The sequence below is a fragment of the Podarcis cretensis genome (genome assembly GCF_951804945.1).
Source record: "Podarcis cretensis genome assembly, chromosome: 16".
NCBI classification, from domain to species: Eukaryota; Metazoa; Chordata; class Lepidosauria; order Squamata; family Lacertidae; genus Podarcis; species Podarcis cretensis.
Window position 1 is genome coordinate 20073975 of NC_137186.1, and position 25197 is coordinate 20099171.

The following is a 25197-nucleotide window of genomic DNA, read 5'->3' on the forward strand; positions in this document are numbered from 1 at the left end:
CCATAGTCAGAACAAAATAAAAAAATTCCTTCCAGTAGCACCTTAAAGACTAACTAAGTTAGTTCTTGGTATGAGCTTTCGTGTGCATGCACACGAAAGTTCATACCAAGAACTAACTTAGTTGGTCTTTAAGGTGCTACTGGAAGGAATTTTTTTATTTTGTTCCAACTTTCAAGAGACTGAGATCTACTCTCACTATAAAATAAATGGCAGTGATCTACTAATGTTGTTGAGCTTTTTTTTGGGGGGGGGGAGGATCCCGTGATCTACCACGGACACCAGTCTGGTCAATCTAACAGTAGATAGCAGTCAACCTGTTGGACAGCCCTGTTTTATGCTGATGGACCACTCTGGGACAGCCCGTTGCTAGGACACCATTTATCAGTGAAGATGTAAAACTGCATAGGGCAGACCCCCTTCTTTTTTCTTTTCCAGGCTGCCCCACCCACCTCACCAGCAGGGATGGACAGAGCAGCCTGAACTCAAACCACTTCAATTTTGCACGTGACCAAGAGATAGCCCCTTTGCAAGCACAGGTCTTTTTTTATTTAATCCACATGAAAGGTGGTTTACAGGTTGTATTTCAACTTCCCCACTCGCCCTACTTATTAAATTTTACACAGCTCATAGCCGGCTGGAGAAGCAAAGAAGCACCGCCACTTTAAAATGTGGATGGAAATGCTCCTTGGGGTGATGGCGTGCTACCCTTCCCTGGGAAGTTGCACAGAAAATAAAAATTAAAAAGGCAGCTCTCCTCCCGCTGCCTGGCTCAGTGCAGACTATGCCCAATTTGCAAATGAATTTGGGGGCTGTGCCTCAGATGAGTGAGCTTTTCAACACCCACCCACAAATTCCTCAAGCCTCCTTACTCACCAGGGAGCCGCGTAGTTTCTCAGGCAGCGGATCCTTGATTCCAAGTGGGGGGCTCTCCACATTGCGGTTTTCAAATTCAGGGAAAAGCTTGCTTCGTATCAAAGACCTGTCCCGTCCGGGGGAGACAAACAGGGAAGAGAAGAACTAGGGTTAGGAAATCCCCAGCAGGCTCATGCCTCTCCCCACGTCAAGCTGGCTGGGGGAGTCATAGAATCGCAGAACTGTAGAGTCGGAAGGGGGCCCCGAGGGTCATCTAATCCAACCCCCTGCAAACGCAGGAATCTCAACTAGATCGCACATAACAGACGGCCACCCAACCTCTGCTTCGAAACCTCCAAGAAAGGAGGGTCCACCACCTCCCATAGGAATCTGCTCCACTGTCTCCCCTTTCTCGTCCTTCCTCGTCCTTCCACCTCCCAGCATATATTGATTACAAACCCTGCTCTCCCCCCCCCCTCAAATTGTCTCCCTGCCACTCAGGAGTCCCAACTCCCTCCTCACTCTCTGCTGCTGCAGGCTGCACTCCCAAACCATCCCGCATGGGATACAGACCAGAGCACAGTTGGGTCACTGCTCTGGCGGCTCAGGTGATACGAGAGTGCCATGAGGAGGCCACAGAAGACGGAGAAGAGGACGGGCACATGCTGGTCACCCCACGGAGTCTGGGAGAGAGAGCAAAGAGGAGAGAAACTAAACCAATCAGGCTCAGAGAAACTGCAATACCCTCAAAGCCCCCGCCTGAAACCCAAAGCCCTAGCAGGCAGCCTAGCAATACACAGCCCTAGCAGGCAGCCAAAAGCGGACCCCCCCCAACCTAGACCTGATGGCACTGTTGCTTCAGACCAAAAGGTTGCAGTGTGACCACAAAGCAAACCACCTGAACCTGCCCTGGAGCTCCATGCCAACACCCAGCCCCGGCCCATTCCCCAAGGCAAGTTTGGCCCGTTCGCTCCCCACAAAAGTCAGGTACCTTGATGGCCCCAAGGCAGAAACCGTACAGAAGGGCAGCCACGAGGAGGCTGCGCAGGAGAGCAACAAGGGCGGTGAGGGGACTGGTGGCAGCTGTGGGTGGGGGGAGAGAGAAAGAGAAGGCAGCACCATAAATTATCATTATTACAGTTGTAACTTTGATCCCGAACACCCTGGAACTCGGACATTTTGGCTCCCGAATGCCGCAGACCTGGAAGTGAGTGTTCCGGTTTGAGAACATTCTTTTGGAACCCAAAGGTTCGGCGTGGCTTTTGCAGCTTCTGATTGGCTGCAGGAGCTTCCTGCAACCAATCAGAAGCCGCAATTTGGTTTTTGAACGTTTTGGAAGTCGAACGGATTCCGTTTGACTTCCACGGTATGACTGCATTATTACAATTAATGTATCAATTGCCTTCTAAACCACTGTCTCAAAGCGATTTACACACAATAATTATAAACAGTTAAAAGCACAAAAGCAACAGGTAGGTTTAAAACAAGACTGAAACCCTTTTGCAGCCTGCACTATGGGGGTCCCACCTTGGACCCACAGTTTGAAGTGCTGCAGCCCATACCCAGCTCCACTACAGATGTTCAGCTCAGCAATGCATTGCCCTTTTTTCACGCGAACCGGGGAGGACGGAGGAATGCGCTCTGTACCTCCAGCAGAACCCCGAGACCCCCTCAGCCCCACCCACCCCCAGCCCCTCCCCTTTCACCCTTCCCCTCTGCTCTCTGCACCTGTTCCGCCAAAGATGTTCATGTCCACTTGCTCCAGAAGGTACATGAAGCAAGTGTTGACTTGGGGGAGGAGTCCGAAGAGGAAGATGGCCGGGAAGCAGAGGGTGAAAACTGGGTGAGAAAAGAAAAAACGGAATCAAGCCACGGACATTCAAATGACCCCATGAGCTGCCCGGGGATTCTCTCGCCAGCCATGGGCCACCCTGCCAGCCACTCACCGATCGCCACATCTCGGGCGCAGTAGAAGAAGCCGGCGGAGAAGAGGGTGAGGTCGTAGAAGGAGACGGGTGGGAGGGGCACGGCGTGGGCGCAGAGGTCCAGAAACCAAATCAAGAGGCACGCCACGCAGAAGTAAACGGGGCGGCTGTAGGCGATGATCCAGTTGTGCCCCTGCCGGAGGAAGGGAAAGCAGAAAAGCCCCCTTGAGAGCAGGGGCCAGGGATGCTTCCTCTTAGGGACAGCAGCTGGCACAAGGCTGCAAGGTCCCTGGGGAGGGACTGCTTCCTGTCTGCCTTCCAAGGTCATCTTTCATGCACGCAGCGGAAGGCAGCGGAGAGCAGGGGGCTGGCTCCACAGGCCAGATCCTTATCAGGCCCCAGATGATTGCCAGGTCATATGTCTCCATTGGTGGCACCGGGAGGGGGTTAAGCTGGACTCCTCCAGTCAGTAAGCATGCTGTCATTTTCCTTTCAGAGATCTTACAACTCATCCACCTAGAAATATACTTTGCCTCTTCTGTGCTACCCCTGTATTTCCCCCCCGCCCCGATGCCACTACCTGGCTGTTAAAATCCATTGTGCAGTGGCCGGCATTGTACCCAGAAATCACATGGCTGTTGGGCACTTGGGAACCTCCTGTGCCCAAATAAGGTAGGACTGATCTTCCTGCCCATCAGCTTCCTGCAGGGTTTGATCATGTGAGAAATGGTTTCTCATGCACCCGAGCCAGGTAGCACTGAACCCCTTTCCCCATCGGTGGGTGAGTCAACCCTCCTTTAATAATAATAATAATAATAATAATAATAATAATAATAATAAATTTATATGCTGCCCATCTGACTGGGTTGCCCCAATCACTCTGGGTGGCTTCCAACAAATTAAAAAACCACAATAAAGCATCGAATACTTACATCTTCCCTATACAGGGCTGCCTTCAGATGTCTACTGAAAGTCATGTAATTGTTTCTCTCTTTGATATCTTATGGGAGGGCATTCCACAGGCCCTTTGCCTGGTTCCCTGCAACCTCACTTCCCGCAGTGAGGGAACTGCCAGAAGGCCCTTGGAGCTGGACCTCAGTGTCCAGACTGAATGACTGAGATGGAGATGCTCCTTAGGGTATACAGGGAAAAAGCCATTTAGGGCTTTAAAGGTCCATTCCAATGCCCAGCCTATCAGGTGGCATTAGCCACCCAATGAGATGGCGTCAGCTGATTGACCAGTGGGCATGGTTTCAGGGAGAAAACTACCTTGTGGCTCAATCTGGAAACCCTGGTGGAACAAGGATGGAACACAGGCCAGAGGTTCCCACACCTGGCTGAGAGCAACTGCCCCATTGCCCACCCCTGGCAGATGGTACTTCCTGCCCTGTCCTCCCGCTCCCAGCTCTCGGGTGCATGAGGCCCACTAATAAACTGATTCCACACAACATGCACGAAAGTGCATCCAAGGGAAGCATCCTTAACCAACCAAAGCCGTATCTGCTATCCTTGTGTGCGCGCACACACACTCTTAAGCCTGCTCAAATTTCCAGCAGTTTGATACTCACATGCATCGGCGAAGCAGCATCAGGTTGGACACTCTGAAAAAAAAGATGGCAGGAAAGGGGGTGGGAGGTTAGATACATCAGGTCTCCTTGCAGAGAAAATGCACCCTCAGGACAACCGGGGGAGGAGGGGAGCAGTACTGAAAACACACTCATTGAATGGAAAAGCTACATGCTCAGCCACAGACAGGGCCCCACAGACTCACCTTCAGCAGAGAGTATTGGCAGCTGGCGATGACCACGCAGAACTGGAACACCCAAATGTCCCGGAAGAAGCCCTGGAGGAGGAGGAGGTATCCAAGGAAAGCTACCAGGCTCACCAGCACCACCACAAACACGTTCTCTGCCACTCGCCGGTTCCTGGAGGGGCGGAGGAAGAACGGAGCATCACTGACCATCCACTGCCACCTGGCAGCAATAGGCAGCAGAGGAGGGAAGAGAAGGAAGGCTGGGGCTGCTCCCATCATCCTGAGGCAGCAGGGACTTCTCCTTGAACTGTTCCATCCCAGCTGGTCATTAGAAAAATGCGTAACTAAGATCTGCTTCCTTATGTTGAATCGGAAAGCCCAATTTTCACCTTTCAGCACACTTAAGCGGCATTCCAGGGACAGGGTGGAGGTCAGAAACAGGCAGGAGGGTTGTTTTCAGAAGGGTTCTGCTATTTTTCTCGAAAGTATTGTCCACCCAAGGGCTCATGAGCAAATCTGTTAACTTGTGACTGCCTGGCAGATGCGACCATTTGGGCTACAGCTTTCCAAAAAGGCTTCAGAAACTAAAAGATCTGGACGGCCTGTAACCAAGGAGGTGCCAGTCGTCCATTCAGCAGTTACCTGCGAGACTTTGCCAGCCTCATCTTGCACCTTTATGGCTGGCATATGCCCAGAGGCACCTTTCGCAGGAAGAGGCATCACTGGGGAGACAGGACTGCCTGGATCCTGGCCAGACGAGCAGCTGGTTGTGTCACTCACCGGTCCAGCAGAGCCAGCAAGGCCAGGCGGTCGTAGCGCACTCGCATCCAGCGTCCAGGCAGCACCCAGAACTTGTAGTATTGGCGCGGGTGGCATTTGTCCTCAATCATCAGCGTGTTCTCCTGGGATTCGTGCAGCGATTCCTGGTCCAGAAGGTCGAACTGCAGAAAACAGCCAATTAACTGGGTTGGTTCTGCTACTCCACTCAGGACCCATCCCATTACCCCCAAAACCGTTTAAAAGGAAAGAGACTTCGCCTCCTGGCCAGAAACTAAAAGCTGAACCCACAAATAATGCCCCCTTTCTCAATTCTCTCTTACTTTTCAATCTCTCTGCCCCTGCCTCCTTCAGTTTTTGTCCCCGAAAAATCGAATTCTGCTAAGCCTGTTTTTTTCAATTGCAATAAACTGGGGGAGTATATTATTATTATTAATTTCAGTTCTATACCACTTTGTATTTTAAAGGAAGAAAAATCGGTTTACAACACATCAAAACATCAATCCAGAATTAAACAAACTTCAAGTAAACTATTTCAGATCCTTCTCTAGGTGACATTTTGCTTTCCTCATATTTATTTACCTACTTAATTTATAGAGCTGCCCCATAGCAGTAGTCCTCTAGAAAGCCAGTGCGGTGCAGTGGTCAGAGTGTTGGACTAGGACTTGGAAGATCAAATAGAGTATGGCTGCATTTTACACACATGTTATTCACCCAATTCCAACCACATGTGGTTGAAGGCAGTTGGTTGAAATTGCACAAGTTACATCCAAGCAAGGCAGATAGATGCAAAGCTCTTTTGTGTCCAATTCCCTTGGAGTTACCCAGCACAGAAAGAGCTTTTAAGCTCTCTGCCTTGCTTAGTGGGGAAGGCCTGCTGTGTGCAACAGCTCTCAGATGATCTCATGAGATCTCGCAGGGCAATCTGTGTTCCTGCAAGATCTCAGGGAAGCACCCCTAGTCTTTCAGAGTTGGCATGTCAAGCAGGTCTTATCACTCAAACAAGGAGAGCTTAAAAGTGCAAACAGACCCAGCTGATACCTCTTCTGTCTGTAATTTGAGGCGCCTTACAAAATTACAAAGTGATGCAACCCAACCAGGGCTCTTTCCGAGGAAGCCCAAGCGATTTCAGTGTTGCCACATGGGTCCCAGGGCCTCACCTCAGGGATTTCCAGTGGCACCCGGCGCACTTGCATGCCCTGAAGAACCACGGGACGTGGCTGCAGCAGCGTAAGGGCAGGCGTCCCTTCCGGCACCTCTGCAGAGTTGAAGCTGGAGGAGTGCGAATGCCTGTCCCTGCCAAAGCAAACAGAGAAGTGTGATGGAGCAGCGATCATCTGAGAGAGGCTGATGATGGGAGGCATGTATCCCAGGGCAACCAACAGGTCCTATAAGTGGGAGTTTGCTTACATCAGGAATAGGGAAACTGCAGGCCTCCAGATGTTGCTGGACTACAAGTCCCATCAATCCTGACCACCGGCCATGCTGGCTGGAGGCTGATGGGAGTTGGAGTCCGGCAACATCTGAAGGGCCACAGATTCCCCATCAGTTACTTTCAGATAACCAACGCATGATACCAATTCAAGCTATTCCTTTTTTAAGTTTACAGTCCTGCTAGTAGCTCCCTGGTTCTTGCCATCACCTACTGTATGCTCACAACAACCCCATGAGTAGGTTAGGCTAAGATCTGGTGACTGGACTGAGATCACCCACTGGGTTTCATGGCTGAGCAGGGGATTCAAACCTGGGTCTCCCCAGTCACAATCTGACGCACTAACATAGGAAGAAGGCAGGAAGATGCCTGAAACTGAGCCAGGCCATTTGTCGGTCTAGCTCAGTGCTGTCTTGCACTGACTGTCATCAGGGCTCCAGGGAGCTCTCCCAGTCCTAACTGGCCCCACCAGGAATTGGGGCTGGGGCCTTCTGCATGCAAATGATGCACCTTCCACTGAGCTATGGCTCCTGCCTGGCCTAAAACAAAATAGACAAGGAACACAGGAGGCAGCCTGATACAGAGTCCAGCCATTTATCTATGCAGCTCCATGTTTGGGAAAACCTGATCTAGATAATGATTGAGTGTCCCCTAATGTCTATTGATTTCAACAGGTTTACCCTGACGGTATGTCGAATGAGGGAAATATATGCTACTGAGCTATCGCATCTTTAAAAGATTTACAAGTATTTCAACAAAAATCAAATGTTCCAGGAAAGCCTTGAATACAGCAATGTTCAAACCACCCAAAAGCGCAATCATAAACGGCTACTGAGATGTAAGCTTCATTGAGTTCAGTGGGACTTCCTTGCAGTTAAGTGGGTATAGGATTGCAGTGTATCTTTCTTTGAAGAAAAGATTTGTTTACTAATGATTATTACGAGAAGAAGATATTTGTTTACTAATGTTTATTACAAGTGATTAGGTAAAAGGTAAAGGTACCCCTGCCCGTACGGGCCAGTCTTGACAGACTCTGGGGTTGTGCGCCCATCTCACTTAAGAGGCCAGGGGCCAGCGCTGTCCGGAGACACTTCCGGGTCACGTGGCCAGCGTGACATCGCTGCTCTGGCCAGAGCCAGAGCCAGAGCCAGAGCCGCACACGGAAACGCCGTTTTACCTTCCCGCTGGTAAGCGGTCCCTATTTATCTACTTGCACCCGGAGGTGCTTTCGAACTGCTAGGTTGGCAGGCGCTGGGACCGAGCAGCGGGAGCGCACCCCGCTGCAGGGATTCGAACCGCCGACCTTTCGATCGGCAAGCCCTAGGCGCTGAGGCTTTAACCCACAGCGCCACCTGCGTCCCTTAAGTGATTACTTCATTATAAATATGCTAACTTAGCCATGAATTTAGGGCCATGGGAAACTTTTCCAGAATCTCTCTCCCCCCCCCCCCCGGCAACTTTCAAAGCTTTCCAGAAAGTCCACATCCGCATGCAACATCAGCCGCTCAAGTTTAGAACACAGGAGGCCTCACCAGCCACTGTTGGTTCCGTGCTCTGCACTGACTTGCTGTGCCACAGGATTCTCGTAGCCGCCCCCGGCTAGTCCGAAAGTGTATGAGCGCCGGACCCCTGGAGAGAAAGGGGGAAAGGATAGGAATACTGAAGCTGGGATCTTCTACATGCAAATGCAGAGAGAAATGAGGGAAACTACAACTAATCCAGAATGCGGCAGCTAGACTGGTGACTGGGAGCGGCCACCGAGACCATATAACACCAGTCCTGAAAGACCTCCATTGGCTCCCAGTACGTTTCTGAGCACAATTCAAAGTGTTGGTGCTGACCTTTAAAGCCCTAAACGGCCTCGGTCCAGTATATCTGAAGGAGTGTCTCCTCCCCCATCGTTCTGCCCGGACACTGAGGTCCAGCTCTGAGGGCCTTCTGGCGGTTCCCTCACTGCGAGAGGCCAAGTTACAGGGAACCAGGCAGAGGGCCTTCTCAGTAGTGGTGCCCGCCCTGTGGAACGCCCTCCCATCAGATGTCAAAGCGATAAACAACTACCTGACATTCAGAAGACATCTGAAGGCAGCCCTGTTCAGGGAAGTTTTAATATGTGACATTTTAGTGTATTTTTCATCTTTGTTGGAAGCCGCCCAGAGTGGCTGGGGAAACCCAGCCAGATGGGCAGGGTACAAATAATATATTATTATTAATTATTAATTATTAATTATTAATTATTATTATTATTATTATTATTATTATTATTATTATCTGAGCTCTCTGCTCTACTACCCGTAATGCACGCCTGGTTCTGGGAGTGGGGGGGTCAGCAATCTTTCCAAGGACTAAGTCAGTCAGCTGTATCTCCCCTGGTGCTTGTTCTTCTTCCCGCTGTTCATCTTCCAATTATTTCCCAGCTTCTGCCCTCTGCAGCCTCTGAACTATGCCCCTCTGCAAACCACTGTTCTGAATCTATACTGTCCTCCAGTTCTTGGGAGGATTCGGGGGGGGCGGCGCCCCCACCATTCTTCTTCAGTCCAATCCCTGACAGCATCCCCCAAACAGGGAACTGCCACAAAAAAAGCCATGGCCGCTTCTAAGCAGTTTTCAAAGGCTGCTTCTGAGCGGCTTACAAAGTATGACAACACAAACCTTTGAACCCGAACACCAATAATTTAAAATGCAGAATAAAACAACGGGAGGCTCAGGAGAGGCCCCCTGTTCAAGCACCTCGTCTGGCTCTGCCCCCCTTTCCCCATGCGGTGTTCCCCCCGCCCGCCCCTCGCTCACCGCTCTCGTCGTAGAAGTAGTGCACGGCACCTTCAGACGTGTCGTCGAAGTTGCAGGCTTCGTGGATGGCCCCTCGCGGCAGCAGGAGGGAGCTGGCGAACTGCAGGGCGGAGGGGAGGGTGAGCGCACGAGAGTGCGAAGAGGCCCGGCCTCGCTGCAGGTCCTGTAAACTGCGGGAAGAGGCAGGAGGGTGAGAAGAGGCAAGATAATATTAAAAAAACCCCACCAACTGAAAAAGGGGGAAGTGCATGCATGTGCTGCAGTGCTTACCTGGGCGGCGACCCCATCACTGAGGATGGGGGGGTGGGGTTGCTGCCTGCGTTATGCCGCCGCCTTATGGCCTGCATGCGCTTGATGCTGCTGGACCGGTCAGGCTTGGGCCCTTCCTCTCCAGTGGCAGCTGCAAGAGAAAAGCCCAGGCGATCCTTTGCTGTAGTTGTCCCCCACCCTCCCTCCGCTGCCTCCAGATTCTGGTGACAGGCGGCTCCCCACTAGGGCTGGGCAATATATCAGCAAATGATCTGAAACTGGTATGGTGCTCAGGTTGCGATAGTGGTTTCAGGCATTTTGAACTGGCGATAACATCGCGGTGGCGATAACATCGCGGTGATGTCGCAGGAAGTGTTTGGGGGCCTTTGGCATGAGCCTTGGAATAGCTGAAATAAAGGGCAGAAGGATCTTGGCTGAAGGCAGGCTGGGAGAGATGCCTTGAGGAACCAAGGGGGAGCAGCGCTGCACTGCTGTGGGGAACCAGTCCTTTGAGATGACCAGGCTGAAAGATCTGTAGTTCCTCTCCATGCAGACTAAAGGTGGATACAGTGGCACCTCGGGTTACATACGCTTCAGGTTACAGACTCCGCTAACCAAGAAATAGTACCTCGGGTTAAGAACTTTGCTTCAGGATGAGAACAGAAATCGCGCAGCAGCAATGGGAGGCCCCATTAGCTAAAGTGGTGCTTCAGGATAAGAACAGTTTCAGGTTAAGAATGGACCTCTGGAATGAATTAAGTACATAACCTGAGGTACCACTGTATATGCAAATAAACCAAATATCTTAAAGCTATGACAGCCTCCACCGTGTCTTGTTTCTCTAAGGAACACAGACCCTGGGTTGAGTGCCAAGAGCCCCCCGGAATCTGGCCGTGGCTGGGCAGAGATTGGGAGTGGTGTCCAACTTTGCTAACAACATTGTGAGCTCTCCCCTTGGGCAGTCAAGCCACACCTGGAATATCTCAGGGACTCACCTCCTCCGACGGCCCCTTCGGCCTGCAGCTCCCCCCTCCAGCCGGGCTGGTTGGCAGAATGGCTCCGCACGGCGCTGCCCAGTTCCTGCTCCGCTGTCAGCTTCCCTGCGTGGGACTCCAAATCTGACTTGGAGACCGTGAGGCAGCCCGTCGGCTTCACTTCCATGTGGCTCCCGTCCATGCTGAGGACACGGGCGTGGGTTTTGGCGCTGGCCGTGCTCCCGGAGCGCTGGGCGTAATGGGAATGTTGGGGAGGGAGGGTGGCGCCTTCGGGGGGCAGAAGGGGCGGGGGCTTGGCCTCGGCAGCGGGGAGGCACTGCTTGCCGTGCTGAGTGGGCGGGTGGCGCTCGGGAGAGTAGCAGGAAGTGCTGGAGGAGGTGTCAGTGCTGTAGTTGTGCTGGGAGTGCAAGCTGGAAGCCCGGCTCAGGTCGCTGCAGTCGCTCGAGTCCTCGTCGGCAAAAAAGCCCTCGGCGTAAGCCTTACTGTCCAGGAGGGTGCGCATGGGCAGGTACGAGCTGCCGTGCTTGCGGGAGAGGCGCCGGCGGCCCTTGAGGCCTAACTCCTTCGGCCGGACCACCTGCTCCGGCTCGGGGCACCCCCACAGCTCACCGTCGCCTTTGACCGTCTCCAGGGAGTTGAGGGTGTTCTGCGTGTCAAAGCTCAGCTCCCCGAGAAGGCCCAGCTCAGGGGAGCGCAGCAGCTCGCTGTCAGAGAGGGCGTCTGTGTCACTGCCCCCGTCGGGGGGTGGGGATATGCCAGGGCCACCCTCGTCTCCCCGTGCCCCTTCTCCGGGGCCGGGGCCAAGCGAGGGGCTGTCCAAGTGGGTGGAATTGGTCTTCTCACTGCGGTAGCTGCTCAGAGTGCTGGGGGTCTCTTTGTCGGTGCCGCTGAAGCAGCTGTCCGAAGAGCCGGCCTTGAGGGGCCGCTCTGGGCGGGGTTCCAAGGGCTGGTAGTCTGTTCCGGAGCAGCGCTTTTCGCGGCGGCTGTGACCCCCGGCCTCTGGCAACGCCAGGCTCAGGAAGCTCTGGCTGAGCTCCTCGCTCAAGCTGCTCTTGATTAGAGGGCTCAGCGGCGTGTCCCCCACACTCTCCGACTCGCTGGCGGTCCAGCGCGGAGGGGCCCGGGACCCTGCCCCAGCAGGGGGAGACTGCTCTGAGGAATCTGTGCTCTGTAGAGAAGTCTGCGCTGGGAGGGAGGGAGGCTGCTTCCTCCCAGCCGGAGGGGGCTCTGCCTTGGGAAGAGGCAGCAGGCTTCCGCTTGCACCTTCCAGGTCAGCAGACACCATCGTGACATCACTGGCTGTAGAGAGGGCGAGGCAGAGAGGAGGAGGGCATTACACACAAGTGCACATCTCAAGACAGGGACATTTATTAGCTGGCTGGGATCTTAACCACACCCAAGGATGTATGCATATAAAATGGGTCAGTGGCGGGCCTACATCTTCGGGGGCCCTTTGCAACCAGCAGTGAAGTCTAGGTAACTGCTGTTATCTTCTTCAGTGGGGTTGTTTACCACAATCTTTACAACATCTGTGCTACTGACTCTCAAACTCTGGGAATGAAAATTTAACCCTCCCCCTTTTTTAAGCAATGTGAACTATTCACTTCTGTGGTCCTCCGGGATTAGGGGCCTTGAAACTTAAGCTCCATTAGTTTTGCAGTAGATCCACCCCTGAAATGGGAGCATGACGGGTAGAGATATGAATCTGGAGCAATGATATCTGAGTCGCTATGGCCAAGCAGAGTCAAAACATGGTATGTACAGTTGATGGTATGTACACTGATGATAAGAGGAAGCAAAAATAAATAAGCACAACAATATAAATAAAAGTAGAACACAACTTTTCTGCCCAAAATCTCAGGCAAAAGAGTGAAATCACTCCAGAGTGTCACTTGGGTAACTGGGGGGCTTGAGATTTGACTCTCTGTTAACAAAACATGAGAACGGAAACAGCACTGATTCAAAATGGTACCGCTTCCAAGTGCCTTGGACCACTCTACCGTGGGAAGCAAGTCTTTTTGACACTGCTACAGGCCAGATCGCGTCAAGCTAGCTTTTCTGAGACAGTCTCGAATTGTTTCCTCATGAAGTGCTCTCAATGGAGTGCTATTTCCACTCACACAGCTGCCAACAGCAGGGCAACAAGTTCCTTGTACTGAACAAGAGATATCCAGCTCACTGTCTATTGATGGCAGCACTCAATAGGTCTACTCTTAGGAACAATCCTATGTGTCTGAAAAAGCCTGCAATCCACACATTAATCTCCAAGCAGGAAGATTACAGACACTCCTCTTTTTGAGAAGCAGCAATAGGAATATAGGAAGTTGCCTAAGACTTCTACCAAGTGAGCTGCCAGAGGGAGGATGGATCACTCTGGCCCTCTTGTGCTGCTGCATTTCCATGCTGATCATGGAGGAAGAGACTCCATGATTAGCACAGAAGAGGAATGGCGTGAACTGTCTCTCCTCCGTCAGCCCACTCACTCGCCTGCATAGAATTTCTGGTCGCCTATGGCGAGTTGCTTCTCTTTTTGTATAACATTTGCCGGGGTGGGGAGCTGTACATATTATATATGAAAAAAGGCTCCCAAGTGACAGGGCTGGGAAAGATCTTGACAAACTGGAACACGCCAGAGGAAGGTAGCAAAAAAGATGGTGATGGAGACCATGTCTCATGAGGAACAGATGGATGTGAATATGTAGGTGCGATTGAGTCAGAGCAGAAACACTGGGATAGACAGACGAACAGCCCAGCTTGGAAGAAGGCAGCTTTGTAAGTCTATAAAACTACTTCTTCCCGTCTTGTTCTGGGCCTCCCTCCTCCTTGCCCCACCAACCACAGCCAGGGACCTACCAAGGTTCTCGGGGGAACAGTGCTGGAGCATGTCCCGGTCGGCTGCCGTGACAATGACGTTGTTGCTGCCTTGCTCACGGACAAGTTCTTTGATGTCTGTAGGATGAAGCGATAGGAGCTTGAGAGACTTTCCCCCATCGCAGACAACCCACCCTCTCACCACCCCTCATACATGCCTCCAACCTCAGCTATAAAACCAGGGCTCTTCGCTCTAAGGCAGATGAGGGCATCTCTTCTCTACCAAGGTCCACGTTCCCTTGGGCATAATCTGCTGGGGGCTGCATACTGGTCACAGGCAGTGCAGCCCCCTTCCTCCCCCCTTACATGAAATTAAGCCAAGGGCCAGATCTAGCCCTAGGGCTGCAAATTGCCCCGCCCCTGCTTCAAGGCACATGGCTGGAGAAACCCACCGCCTCCTGCCGAGCTCAGGAGGTGAGAACATCAGGGCCACTTTCTGCCCCTATTCAGAAACACATACATCAGAAAGCGGCCAGAAAATGGCAGAGTGCCCACAGTTTTGTAGTGCTGGGAGGATCAGACGCAAGTCCATCTGCTGCAGAGGCGCCTTGTGCAGAGTGGATTTCTCCCACCCTTCCCCTGCCCCTGATTTATAACTGAAATGAAGCCATGGTGTCATGTTTTGGACAGAATCGGCAGAGGGAATTAGTCTCACCTCTTACAGGCCTCCCGTCCTCCAAGTGGGGCAGCAGGTCCTAAAAGGCAAAGAGAAAGATCAAACTGCTATTTCACAGAAAGATTATTGAGGGAGGGCAAGAATGAAGGCTGGACCTCCACGCCTTTCAGAGCAGCCAGAGCTCAGTGTGAGTGTAGCACACGCAAAAAAATCCCTGGCTCAATCCCTGGCATCCCCAGGCATGGCTGGAAGAGAATCCTGCCTGAAACCCTGGAGAGCTGCTGCCAGCCAGTGTAGGCAATATTCTGACTCAGTATAAGGCAGTTTCCTATGTTCATAACACTCTCTTGATGAAGTCTGAGGTCCAGGTGGAGGGAAGTGGGGGCACCCTTCATGCAAGGATCTCTTGATCCTGTGCTGAAGTGCAGCCCACCCCCTGGAGGGCCAAGCACCCGACCCCTTACCCCACTGCTCCGTGCAGCACTTAATTTCAACCAGAGCATTTGAGTGCCTCCCTGCTGAAGGACAGGGCTCAGAAGCTCTTATCATTGTTGCTGTTCTTGTTTTTCATTTTATTACACATATTCTGCTTCCACTTGAATGAGTGACCCCTGGGAGCCCTGGGCTTCTGAGCAGGTTTGTGCCTTCCTTGTGGGATGGCAGCATCAGCAACTGCCAGGCCACCCACCTGAAAACTGGGATGTCCCTAAGTCTGCGCATGCTGAGTTAACCTCAGCTACGTCTTTTACACACACAAGATAAAGGAAAGGCTACAACATTGGGGGCTTTGGGGGTGGGGGGGAAGGGAAGGGAAGGGAAGCAACTGTGGGATAACAGGGTCAAGGTCACCCCCTCTCTCACAATGCTATAACCCAGGATCATCCAAGGAAGCTGAGTGGTGGGATATTAAGAGCAGACCAAAGGGAACACATCCTTACAAAGCATGTAAGCTAAATGATGGCATCCACTTCCCATAAGATGCAGTGTCGATCACTAGTTTAGAGGCCTGCAAAAGGCAATTCGACAGACTGAGGACAAGGCTGTCCAGGGCTACTAGTCCCATTGGCTGTAATCTGCCTCCAGGGTCAGAGGCAGCCTGACGCCTCTGAATGCTAGTCACAAGTGGGAGAGGGCTGGCCGCTGGGGGAAGCAGGATAGGCCACTGATCTGATCCAGCTGAGCTCATACAAGATTCTGCAATGCACAATCCAGAGCCTGGCATCTGTCCTCCTATATTCTGCAAATAAATCCTAGAGTCGCAGAATGAGAAGACAGCAGACAGTGCAATTCTGCCAGACACCTTCCCAGCAGCATCCTATGCCATCCCGCTGCCACCCCAAAAGCTTCCAAGGAAGGTGGCATGTCTCAGCAGCTCGTTCTGCAGTACCAGGTCCGGTGCTACCCCCTTGATCCTTTCTCGCGCCGAAGGGGATGACTGTGGTCCCAATAACGCCACCAGTGCTCTCAGAACCCAATTTTCCAACCCTTAGAGAAGCTTCCTCGCTCTTACCATGACCTGGTTGAAGCCAAACACAGAGTGTTGGGAACTGCATCTCACCGGAGGTGTGGAGCTGACTTTCCGAAACACTGTCATCTCCACCCCGCCAGGGTCTCTGCAAGGAGAGAGGGAGAGGAATGGAGCCAGGGCCAAGTTTAAAATTACAAACAATACTGATTGGTGAAGGGCTATAGCTCAGCAGTACAGCATCTGCTTTGTACGTCGAAGGTCCCAGGTTCAATCCTCAACGGGGTATCCAGGTATGTCCCCTGCCTGAAACCCTCAAGAGCCACTGCCAGACACTGTAGACAACGCTGACCTAGTTGAACCAACAGTCTGGCTTGGTATTGGGCAGTTTCTTAAGTTCCTATGCTGCTAAATGGGATTCATTAGAACACAAAGCTAAATTCTGTCCCCAGCTGATGGAGGCAATATGCGTCTGGATACTCGCTGGTGGGGAGAGTGATGCTACACTCGGATCCCGCTTTTGGGCTTCTTGTGGCATTTAGCTGTCTGCTTTGAAAACAAAACGCTGGACTAGATGGGCCTTTGGCTTGATCTAGCAAGGCTCACCTTATGTTTTTAAGCAACACAGTCACATCAAATAAGAATAAAAAAAATAATCTGGCCAGTAATGGAGTACAGTACGAGGGGGACAAGAAGAGAGGCAGGGCAAAGGCAAGTCGCCCAACCGCAAGAAGCTGAGATGTACCCTCTCACATCCCTGCTCACCTGGCCAAGTTCCCCTCGTCCGCTGCAGCGCCATCTTCAGCCTTGGCACCATCCGCGAGTGCAGAGTTCTTCTCCACAATCTCACCCTGATCAAACATGGTGTGCAGGCGGTAGTTGATGGTCTTGACTGTGGTGAAGAAGGTGGCAACCACCGCACAGTAGACACCTGCCACCACGATACTGGGAGGCATCACCTGCCAGGGAATAAGATGGCTGTGCATAAAAAGGAGTAGATAAAGATACCGCAGGCATTAGCATCCATGTTAAAGAAATCAACAAACCACTCTGAGTGCACTGTTCTGAAATGCGCAGCTTTTTAGTGCATGTATTAAAGGTAGCTGGAAGGAAAAAGGTCTACATTATTGTAACGAAAGGGAAAGGCATGATCCAACTGGAAGGGGATTCCAGAGTTTTGGGGCTACCACCGAGAAGGTCCCATCTCCTGTGCACACCAGCTTAGTTGATCTGAAGAGCAGGCATTCAAGAAAGATCTTTGAATCAGATATTTAGTGCACAAACACAATAGTATCCAGTCCCAAGCCATTTAGGGTCTGGAAGGTTAAGACAAGCACTTTGAATTGAGCCCAGAAACTTATTGGCAGCCAATGCAATTGGCCCAAAAATCGGAGCTATGTATTCAGATTTTCTAGCCTGTCTTTTCCAGGCAGCAGCATTTTACAGCAGCTGCAACTTCCAGTATATTTTCAAAGGCAGCCCCGCAGGAAGTGCATTGCAGCAGCCCAATGCCCAGCATAGGTTGCATAAAGCGCGCGCGCACACACACACACACAGAGCACCTGTTCTTTGCAAAACAGAAACAGATTCAGAAGCACACCTGAATATCCATGCCTTTATAACTTTCGAACAAACACAGTTCAAATGGCACAGTACTTCTTTGGAACCAATTCACTTTCAGAATGACAGAAGTGAGCTTCTGAGCTACACAGAACTCTTTTTCAGGTGCAGGTATTTGAAGCAAAACATTTTTTTAACTGTGAGAATGTAGAAGGCAGTGTTATAACTTCAAGCTGGTGCAGACACCATGAGTGAATGTTTTAATGTTTACGTTTAACTCCCACACCTGGTGAAAAGAGCTATGTTTAACTAAAGAGCTCCACTGAGCCTGACTGAAGCTATCTGCAGAAAGAAACTCATCATCTTTTTCCAAAAGAATGCTGAGAACATCAGGATGCTCAATTCCCTCACCAGATGCCGAGAGAGAGAGCTTTAAGGTTAACGGTCCAGAAAGAGGTATCACAGTTCAGTGAAGGAGCATATACTTTATACCAAGAAGGCCTCATTTTCAATTTCCAGCATCTCCAGTTCAAAGTATACAGGAAGCACTCTTTTCTGCCTGACAGCCACTGCCAGTCAGAGTTGATAACAACAACACAGTAATAATAGTAATCATAGTAATAACAACTTTTTGCTTATACCCTGCCCATCAGACAGCGTTGCCAGATACCTAGATTCCCAGTTTATTACAGAGAGTCTTCTGAGCATTATTCAGACTGAGGATTTTGCTTTGCAGACTTGCAGCGGCAAAATCCAAACAGGACACTGGTGAGCAATTTGCTTTCAGCAGTGATGCTTTGCTAACAAGCCTATTTTAGTCCCAAAGCTGGAAAGAATCTACAGGAATGCATCATCTGCGGCACTTTTGATTAGGCCACTGAAATTCCCACACCTGAGCAACCCCATCATATCTCACCCCAAAGACACTTTGCAGCAGTGACTCAGAGAAACCTGGCCATTATTAAGTGATGTTCTGACAGCCGTATCCCAGAACCCCTGATTCCCCTCCATTCCCAACAGCACAGAATGGGCCTATACCCAATTGAGTCCTACTTCAAGGTGCTGGGAACTGAATCTGGGACCATCCTTCTGCATGCAAAGCAGATGTTCTACCACTCATTTACAGCCACTCCCCATAACTCTGTATAGGCACATAGAAAATTGCCTTATACCAAGTCAGACCACTGTCCAACTAGAACTGTCTACACTGACTGGCAAGAATTGACAAGAAATTAACACTGGCGAAGCAGGTTCAGAAGTAGCATTGACTTTCCAGACCTGTAGTGAAAACATTGCTGGGATAAGGCATTTCAAGCTTCCGCTAAGCCACACGAACAATCCTTCAGGATTCAGCCTTCTGCAGAGATTTGGGGCAGGGGAGTCAAAGTCGTCGGGCACCAGGCAGCACTAGCCATGTGCAGATACCCATGCCACTAGGACCCGCTCCCCCCTCCTCCGCACCAGCCGTCCAGCTCCAGTTTCACACAGCATCTTCCCATTATGATTCTCACCTGATTGGCAAGGAGCAACTACTGCAAGCAGCAAGACGAGACTGTGCCTGACACAATAACTAAATTCCCAGGGCTTGGGGTTTCTTTATTATTTATTTATTTATTTACTTACTTACTTACAGTGTGCTTATACCAGTGATCAAAATTTGCCAGGTGCATTTTGCAACTGGTGCAGGTCCAGCTACAATCCTGTAGAGATCTCTGGATGCCAGGTTGGCAACTGACCTCTCCATCTGGCTGGCCCTTCCAGCTTTCGTAAGCAGGCAAGCAGAAGAGCTTATTCACTGTGTTTATGTCCCACCTTTTCCTCCAAGGAATCCATGGTTCACTCCCCACTCCTCAGTTAATCCTTACAACAACCCTGTGAGGTAGGTGAAGAGGCTGTGACTGGCCCAAGGTCGTCCAGTGAGCTTCATGACTAAGAGGGGATTTGAACCCTGATCTCCCAGGTCCTAGTCCAACACACTAACCACTTCACCACACTGGCTTCCTAGAGGTCTTCTGCTAAGGGGCAGCTCTCTCTCTCTCTATATATATATATGTTCTCTCTATATATACACATGTCAAGTTTTCAATTTTACAATTACATCATTTTCCATTTTAATAGATCTTTTAGACTTCCCACCCAGCATTCCATGGCAGTTCTTTATACATCTTGCATAGCTGCGTATACATTAGTTCCTCGCCTTATTTTCTACATTCTCATAACCTTTATATTGTATTGTCAACTGTTGGTCACAAGGTATCCCCTACCTGGATTTAAGTCAGTAAATATATATGGGGAAAGCAAAATGCACTTATAGAAGTACTGTACCTGAAATGTTTTCCTTGAAGCTTGAGTTTGTTTTAATTTGGATTGTTTTATTTAAGGTTTAGTGTGTTGTAAACTGCTTTGAGATTTTTTTCTTTAAAATATAGAAATGAATTTAATAGTAATAGTAATAATAATAATAATAATAATAATAATAATAATAATAATAATAATAATAAATGTCACTGTAAAAAAAAAAGGTGGCTAGGCATTCCATTTTGGCAACCGTAACCCAGGTTTAAGGTGACATTTGGCAATTAGCTTATATACCTGAGTTTCTAACACTGGTTTACATCACTCATCAACAAAATCTTCTGGGTGTTTGCAAAATTGAGGAATCAGCAAAGCACAAACATAAAATCAACCCATGCCAAAAAATGTATTAAAAATAGTATCAAAGCAACCAGTATCAAACAGAACACAGCATAAAGTTGTGCTCTCTGGAGGAAAGGTGGGATGCAAATGTAATAAATAAACAAATAATGACCGGCTAGAATGGAAGCAGTTCAGGAAGGGCTGGATTAGGCCCTAGTCCTGTTGCTCCCTCCAGTGTTCGAAACTCCCATTGTTCTAGGCGCATTTTGCAAGAGAATTTCATTAGTGCGAGTAGTTTCTGAGCTCTGGGCGCAGTACTGCACCTACAATTTCAGATTAAAACTGCAGAGTGGAAGGAAAGGAGGACCTTTTTCTGCCTCCCCGCTTCCAGCTACTCTGAAGACTGCAGGAGACCCTCTTAAGAATACTAGGGGGGTCGGCACAGGAAGGACTAGACCATGTGAAAAATAAACATAATATTTTAGCTGCAATTTGTTCATTTTCAGCTTTGTATTCTGGTTATAAAAAAGTGCGCCTAGACTTTCTGTTGTTGCACCCATAACCTAGGTTTAAGGTGCCATTTAGCTCCTAGCTTTCCTATCTCAGTTTCTAACACTGGCACCCTCTGCTGGTTCCTGATGGAATGGTTGGGGGGTCACTTTGGTAAACAAGATGCAAGTCTGATCCAGCAGGGTTCTTCTTATGTGATAAGCTCCATTAACACACAAACAAACACACTTGCTATTTTGCCAATGGCAACTCCCCTCCCAAAGTGCATAACGGTTGGAAAGATTTTTGCCAGAACCGGGAGTATTCTGTAGTGCAAATAACCGCTACTGCCCACCCCCCAAAGCTAGTTTTGGTCCTCAGAGTCTCTGCTCATTACACAGCAATATTAAAAGGTAAAGGTAAAGGGACCCCTGACCATTAGGTCCAGTCGTGACCGACTCTGGGGTTGCAGCGCTCATCTTGCTTTATTGGCCAAGGGAGCCGGCGTACAGCTTCCGGGTCATGTGGCCAGCATGACTAAGCCACTTCTGGCAAACCAGAGCAGCACACGGAAACGCCGTTTACCTTCCCACCGGAGTGGTACCTATTTATCTGCTTGCACTTTGATGTGCTTTCGAACTGCTAGGTTGGCAGGAGCAGGGACCGAGCAACGGGAGCTCACCCCGTCGCGGGGATTCAAACCGCTGACCTTCTGATCGGCAAGTCCTAGGCTCTGTGATTTAACCCACAGCGCCACCCGCGTCCCATACAGCAATATTACTTACCGTATTTTTTGCACTATAACACTCACTTTTTTCCTCCTAAAAAGTAAGGGGAATGTCTGTGCGTGTTATGGAGGGAATGCCTACGGGTGGCATGCCTATGGATTTTCCTCCTCTAAAAACTACGTGCGTGTTATGGTTGGGTGCGTGTTATAGAGCGAAAAATACGGTATCTGCTAAAACTGCCAGGACTAGACTCTGGCTTTTGGTTTGAACGTTTGCAACTGGGTTGGCAAGGGATTTGTAAATGAAGTTCAATGTGGAACTATTGAGAAAACTGTATATGTTTGGCTTGCAGAAGAGAAAATTAATGGGGGGAGGGGGGGAGAGATGACAGCATTTTTCAAATATCTGAAGAGCTGTCATGCAGAAGAACATGGAGCAGGCTTGACCCCTGGTGCTCCAGCGGAGAGGACTTAAACAAATGGGTAGTTACTGCAGGGAAGCAGATGGATAAACATTAGAAACAACTTCCTAACAGCAAGAGTTGGTTGACAGTGAAACTGACTACTTCAGCAGGCAGTGAGTTCTCCTTTGCTAGTGGTATTTAAGCAGAAGCTGGACAGCCATCCCTCAAGGTAGGCTGTAGTTGAATCCTGCAGGAATAGATGACTTTTGTGAGAGCTAACAGCTAAATTTCTTCCCTGGATGATTCCTGACAAGAGACAAGATCCCAGATTTCCTCAAACAAGCACCAGGATGGCATTGCTTGGAAGCCATGAGAGCTAGAAGCTGGTCCAAAAAGAGAAAAGGCTGGTGGGGGGTGGGAAGAGATATTTCACTCCATGTTTTTAGTTAAGTCACATTAGACAATCAGTCAGGCATTGGACTCTTCCATCTTGGACCTGAAATTCAAGGCATTCCAAGCCACTTGCCCATCCACCCATCTTGAAATTCAATCAGTAATTATTCCTTTCTCTGTTTATAAGCTTCTCACTTTGCAAAGACAACACTATCTTAACTAAAAGATTCAGGCTATGAGAGTAAACGGAGAGCCGCCACTGGGATTAATTGATGCAAGAAGCTGAAATTTCAAGAGCCTCTAACGTTCTTGTCTATACAGTACCTTTGTGCCTTGAAAGACGACAAAGAAATGAGTGAATAAATAAGGAGGGAAAGCTTCTCCAGGTATAAGCAGTAGCAAGGAGGAAGGCTCCTGCTGTACAGCCCTTTGTACCTTGAAAAGTGCTACAGACTTTAACACCAGTATACCAACACTCCCCCCACCCCCCGCAGCCTACTGAGACCCAGACTCACCATGTACAGCAGGAAAGGGAAGATGAGCAGGAAGATCCAAGTATAGAGGTGGAAGCAGTTGGAGAAGGTGCTCTGGTGCGGGTCAAAGAACCAGCCACCGGTCAGTGAAGCCCAGACGCCCTGGCGTAGGATCTGCAGGACCTGCGACCCCATGTCCACGGTGGGGCCGCCTCTTCCTCTTCTTCTTCCTCCTCCTCCTCAGGGAACACCACTGCCCAGCTGGCACTCACAGATTCCTTCATCAAGGCAGCTTGAGGCCCATGATCCACAAGGCCTGGGGAATCCAGAACCCTCTCCTCCCCACTTTTGGGTCTTACTTCAGCTCTCTCTACAAACCCTTTCCTACAGAAGCGGGGTGGGGAGAGGGGGGCAATTCACCAAAGGTCCATGCGCCCCATTCAGCAGGGCAAGTTCACCACACCACTATCCCCCCCTCCCGCTCTGGGCAACCATCCCCTCCTCTCCCCAACCTCCCCTGTGGAGAAGCTTCTTTCTCCACTATCTCCACTATGGAGGCTCACTATGGAGACTCATGCCATCTTGGCTTCAAAAGATGGGGCTCTGCCAGGGCACCTTGGTGGATCTTCCCAAGGGCTGCAGTGGGATTCCTGCGCCTCTGGAATGGGAGGAGGAGGGAGGACGACGGCAAAATGGGACCACGCTCGATATGGCACAAGCTGCTCCAAAACACTAACTAGTGACGGAGGGAACCCCAAAACCAAGCCAGCCTGCACCGGAAGTGGCCCCTGGGGATGCTAACTGGGGGTGCTGGCCCAGGCGGGAAGAGACAGCCCCGAAATTGCTAGGGGGCCCCTTGGGTAAGTATAGAGCAAAATTAAGCCGGAGAACGGCCGCCCCCCTCTCCAAAAAATATAAAAGGGAGTCCAAGTCCAGTTCACTTCCGGGGTCAAAGGTCAGCCCTACTTGGCCTGAGCAGAGAGGGGCTCCCGGTGCCTCAACCTACTCAGGGGCTGGGGAGGCCGGAAGAGGAGCCCGAGAAGCAGCAGGAGCAGCAGCCACGGCACCGCGCATGCGCCATCCTCTCCTGTTTCCCCCTTGCAGGCAGGAAGTAAAAGGGAAGGGTCAAGAGGATGGGGGTGTCGCTCTTGACGTGATCGCAGATATATGAAAAGTGTAGAGAGATACATTTCGGTTTCAGAACCGGAAGTCAGTGAGGTCTGTCTCCGCAATTAAAAAAAATCCCAGTATTGTATTTTACTGAAAAGTCCCCTTCGACTATAAAAAAAAGGAAAACAGATACAGAGATAGAAGTGACTCGCTTTTTCTAGCTCGAGGCTTTCTGCGCGTAGGATTTTTGGTTGTGTGAGTTTTCAATATCCGTGAATGCTGCGAGTGACGAGGGGGAATTCGCGCTGAATAAAATCCGAGTAAGAAAAAAGTGTTCTCGAAGCTACCAGCATGAGTCTGACCAAACTGCGGGAGGCAGTGGAAGACAGGAGTGCGTGGCGTGCTCTGGTCCATGGGGTCACGAAGAGTCGGACACGACTAAACGACTAAACAATAAAAAAGCACGAGCTCCTTTTTGCTGCTGCCCTTCGTTCTGCTGCGGGAACTTTGTTCTCCAGTCACGGTCACAATCCTGGATTTCTCTAGCTCTAACTTCTGCGGCGAGAAGAGGACACTTGAAAAGCTTGTTCAATGGGAACCTGAAATGACTTATCCAGAGGAACTGATACTCCTCTTCCATTTTAGCCTCTATGAGACGAGGAGGTGCATTACGCACACGTTGACCTTCCTACGCATGCGCACATATGGAGCGCCCTGTGCCCGTTCAAAGGAAGCAGGGCCCTGCGCACGCGCTTAAAATCTTCAACTGCAGAGAGCGAAAGTGAAAAATACGCATGCGTGTCTGAAACCGGAGCTCGATGGGGGAAGAGGGCGGACATTCAGCCAAAGATACCCTAAGGATCAGTGCGCACGCGCACATTGCTGGGTTCCTGTTTTTGTTGAGCAGGTTGAGAAGGCGGGATTTTAGGTGACGATATTCTTTTCGATTGGCTCACTCAAAATGAGAAGCAGCCCTATCTTCCACTGAGAAACGAACCTCTATGCCTGGCCCAGTCCCTCAAAGCGTAGGAGAGCAGCTGATGGATGGGAATTGCACAAAGGTGCCAGAATCCCTACTCTCCTGCCATCATCCTCTAATTTCAAGACGGGGTGAAGTGGGGTGTCGGGCCCATCCAGTCCTGACTTCATCGGCATAATAAAATATAGTAATTTGCAGCTTGCATATAGATTTTTTCCGAAATGTTCTGCTTGCTAAATATATATAATCGAAGCCAACCTTGCAAAATTGTCCGTAATTCTCAGACTGCCCTCCTAAAGCACCACGGAGTAAGTCCCACCGAATACAGTGGGACTTACTTTTGAGAAGGCGTGCATAGAATTGCGCTTCAGCATCTTTTTATCAACCCTGTAAAACTTTTTTTTTTAATAGTATTTATTCAAATTTTAAAAATTACAGATAAAGAATAAAAGGACAAAAAAAGACAGAAAAAACACAAAGACAAAAAAAGAAAAACAAGTCAAGCCTTTACATAACTTACTTTCTTTTGCTTATTTCCTTGACCTCCTCACACCTCCCTTTTTTGTATTCTAGTTCAACTAGATGTTTCAGCAAATCCTTTCCAACTTTATTTTTATCCTAATAATTTATCTTAATATACTGTAATTCTCGTCTTTCACCAATTAAAAAATCAATTTTAACCTAATCCTTTATATCATTTCTG

At 50.0% G+C, this 25197-nt stretch overlaps 1 protein-coding gene across 1 annotated transcript in view; it reads right to left on the reverse strand.

Annotated features, from left to right (window-relative positions):
• PCNX3 (pecanex 3) overlaps nt 1-23508 on the reverse strand; it is a 44313-nt gene extending 20805 nt beyond the window's left edge. The window contains exons 1-18 of the mRNA XM_079956221.1: nt 22448-23508; nt 16488-16681; nt 15768-15870; nt 14297-14336; nt 13624-13719; nt 10771-12069; nt 9797-9926; nt 9527-9696; nt 8272-8368; nt 6468-6603; nt 5311-5471; nt 4549-4702; nt 4346-4378; nt 2799-2970; nt 2581-2691; nt 1844-1935; nt 1426-1535; nt 874-979 (exon numbers count right to left, since the gene is read on the reverse strand). Of these exons, the coding sequence (XP_079812347.1) occupies nt 874-979; nt 1426-1535; nt 1844-1935; nt 2581-2691; nt 2799-2970; nt 4346-4378; nt 4549-4702; nt 5311-5471; nt 6468-6603; nt 8272-8368; nt 9527-9696; nt 9797-9926; nt 10771-12069; nt 13624-13719; nt 14297-14336; nt 15768-15870; nt 16488-16681; nt 22448-22600 (3357 nt within the window). The 5' untranslated portion in view covers nt 22601-23508. The remainder of the gene's footprint in view (nt 1-873; nt 980-1425; nt 1536-1843; nt 1936-2580; nt 2692-2798; nt 2971-4345; nt 4379-4548; nt 4703-5310; nt 5472-6467; nt 6604-8271; nt 8369-9526; nt 9697-9796; nt 9927-10770; nt 12070-13623; nt 13720-14296; nt 14337-15767; nt 15871-16487; nt 16682-22447) is intronic.
• Nucleotides 23509-25197: the final 1689 nt, after the last annotated feature.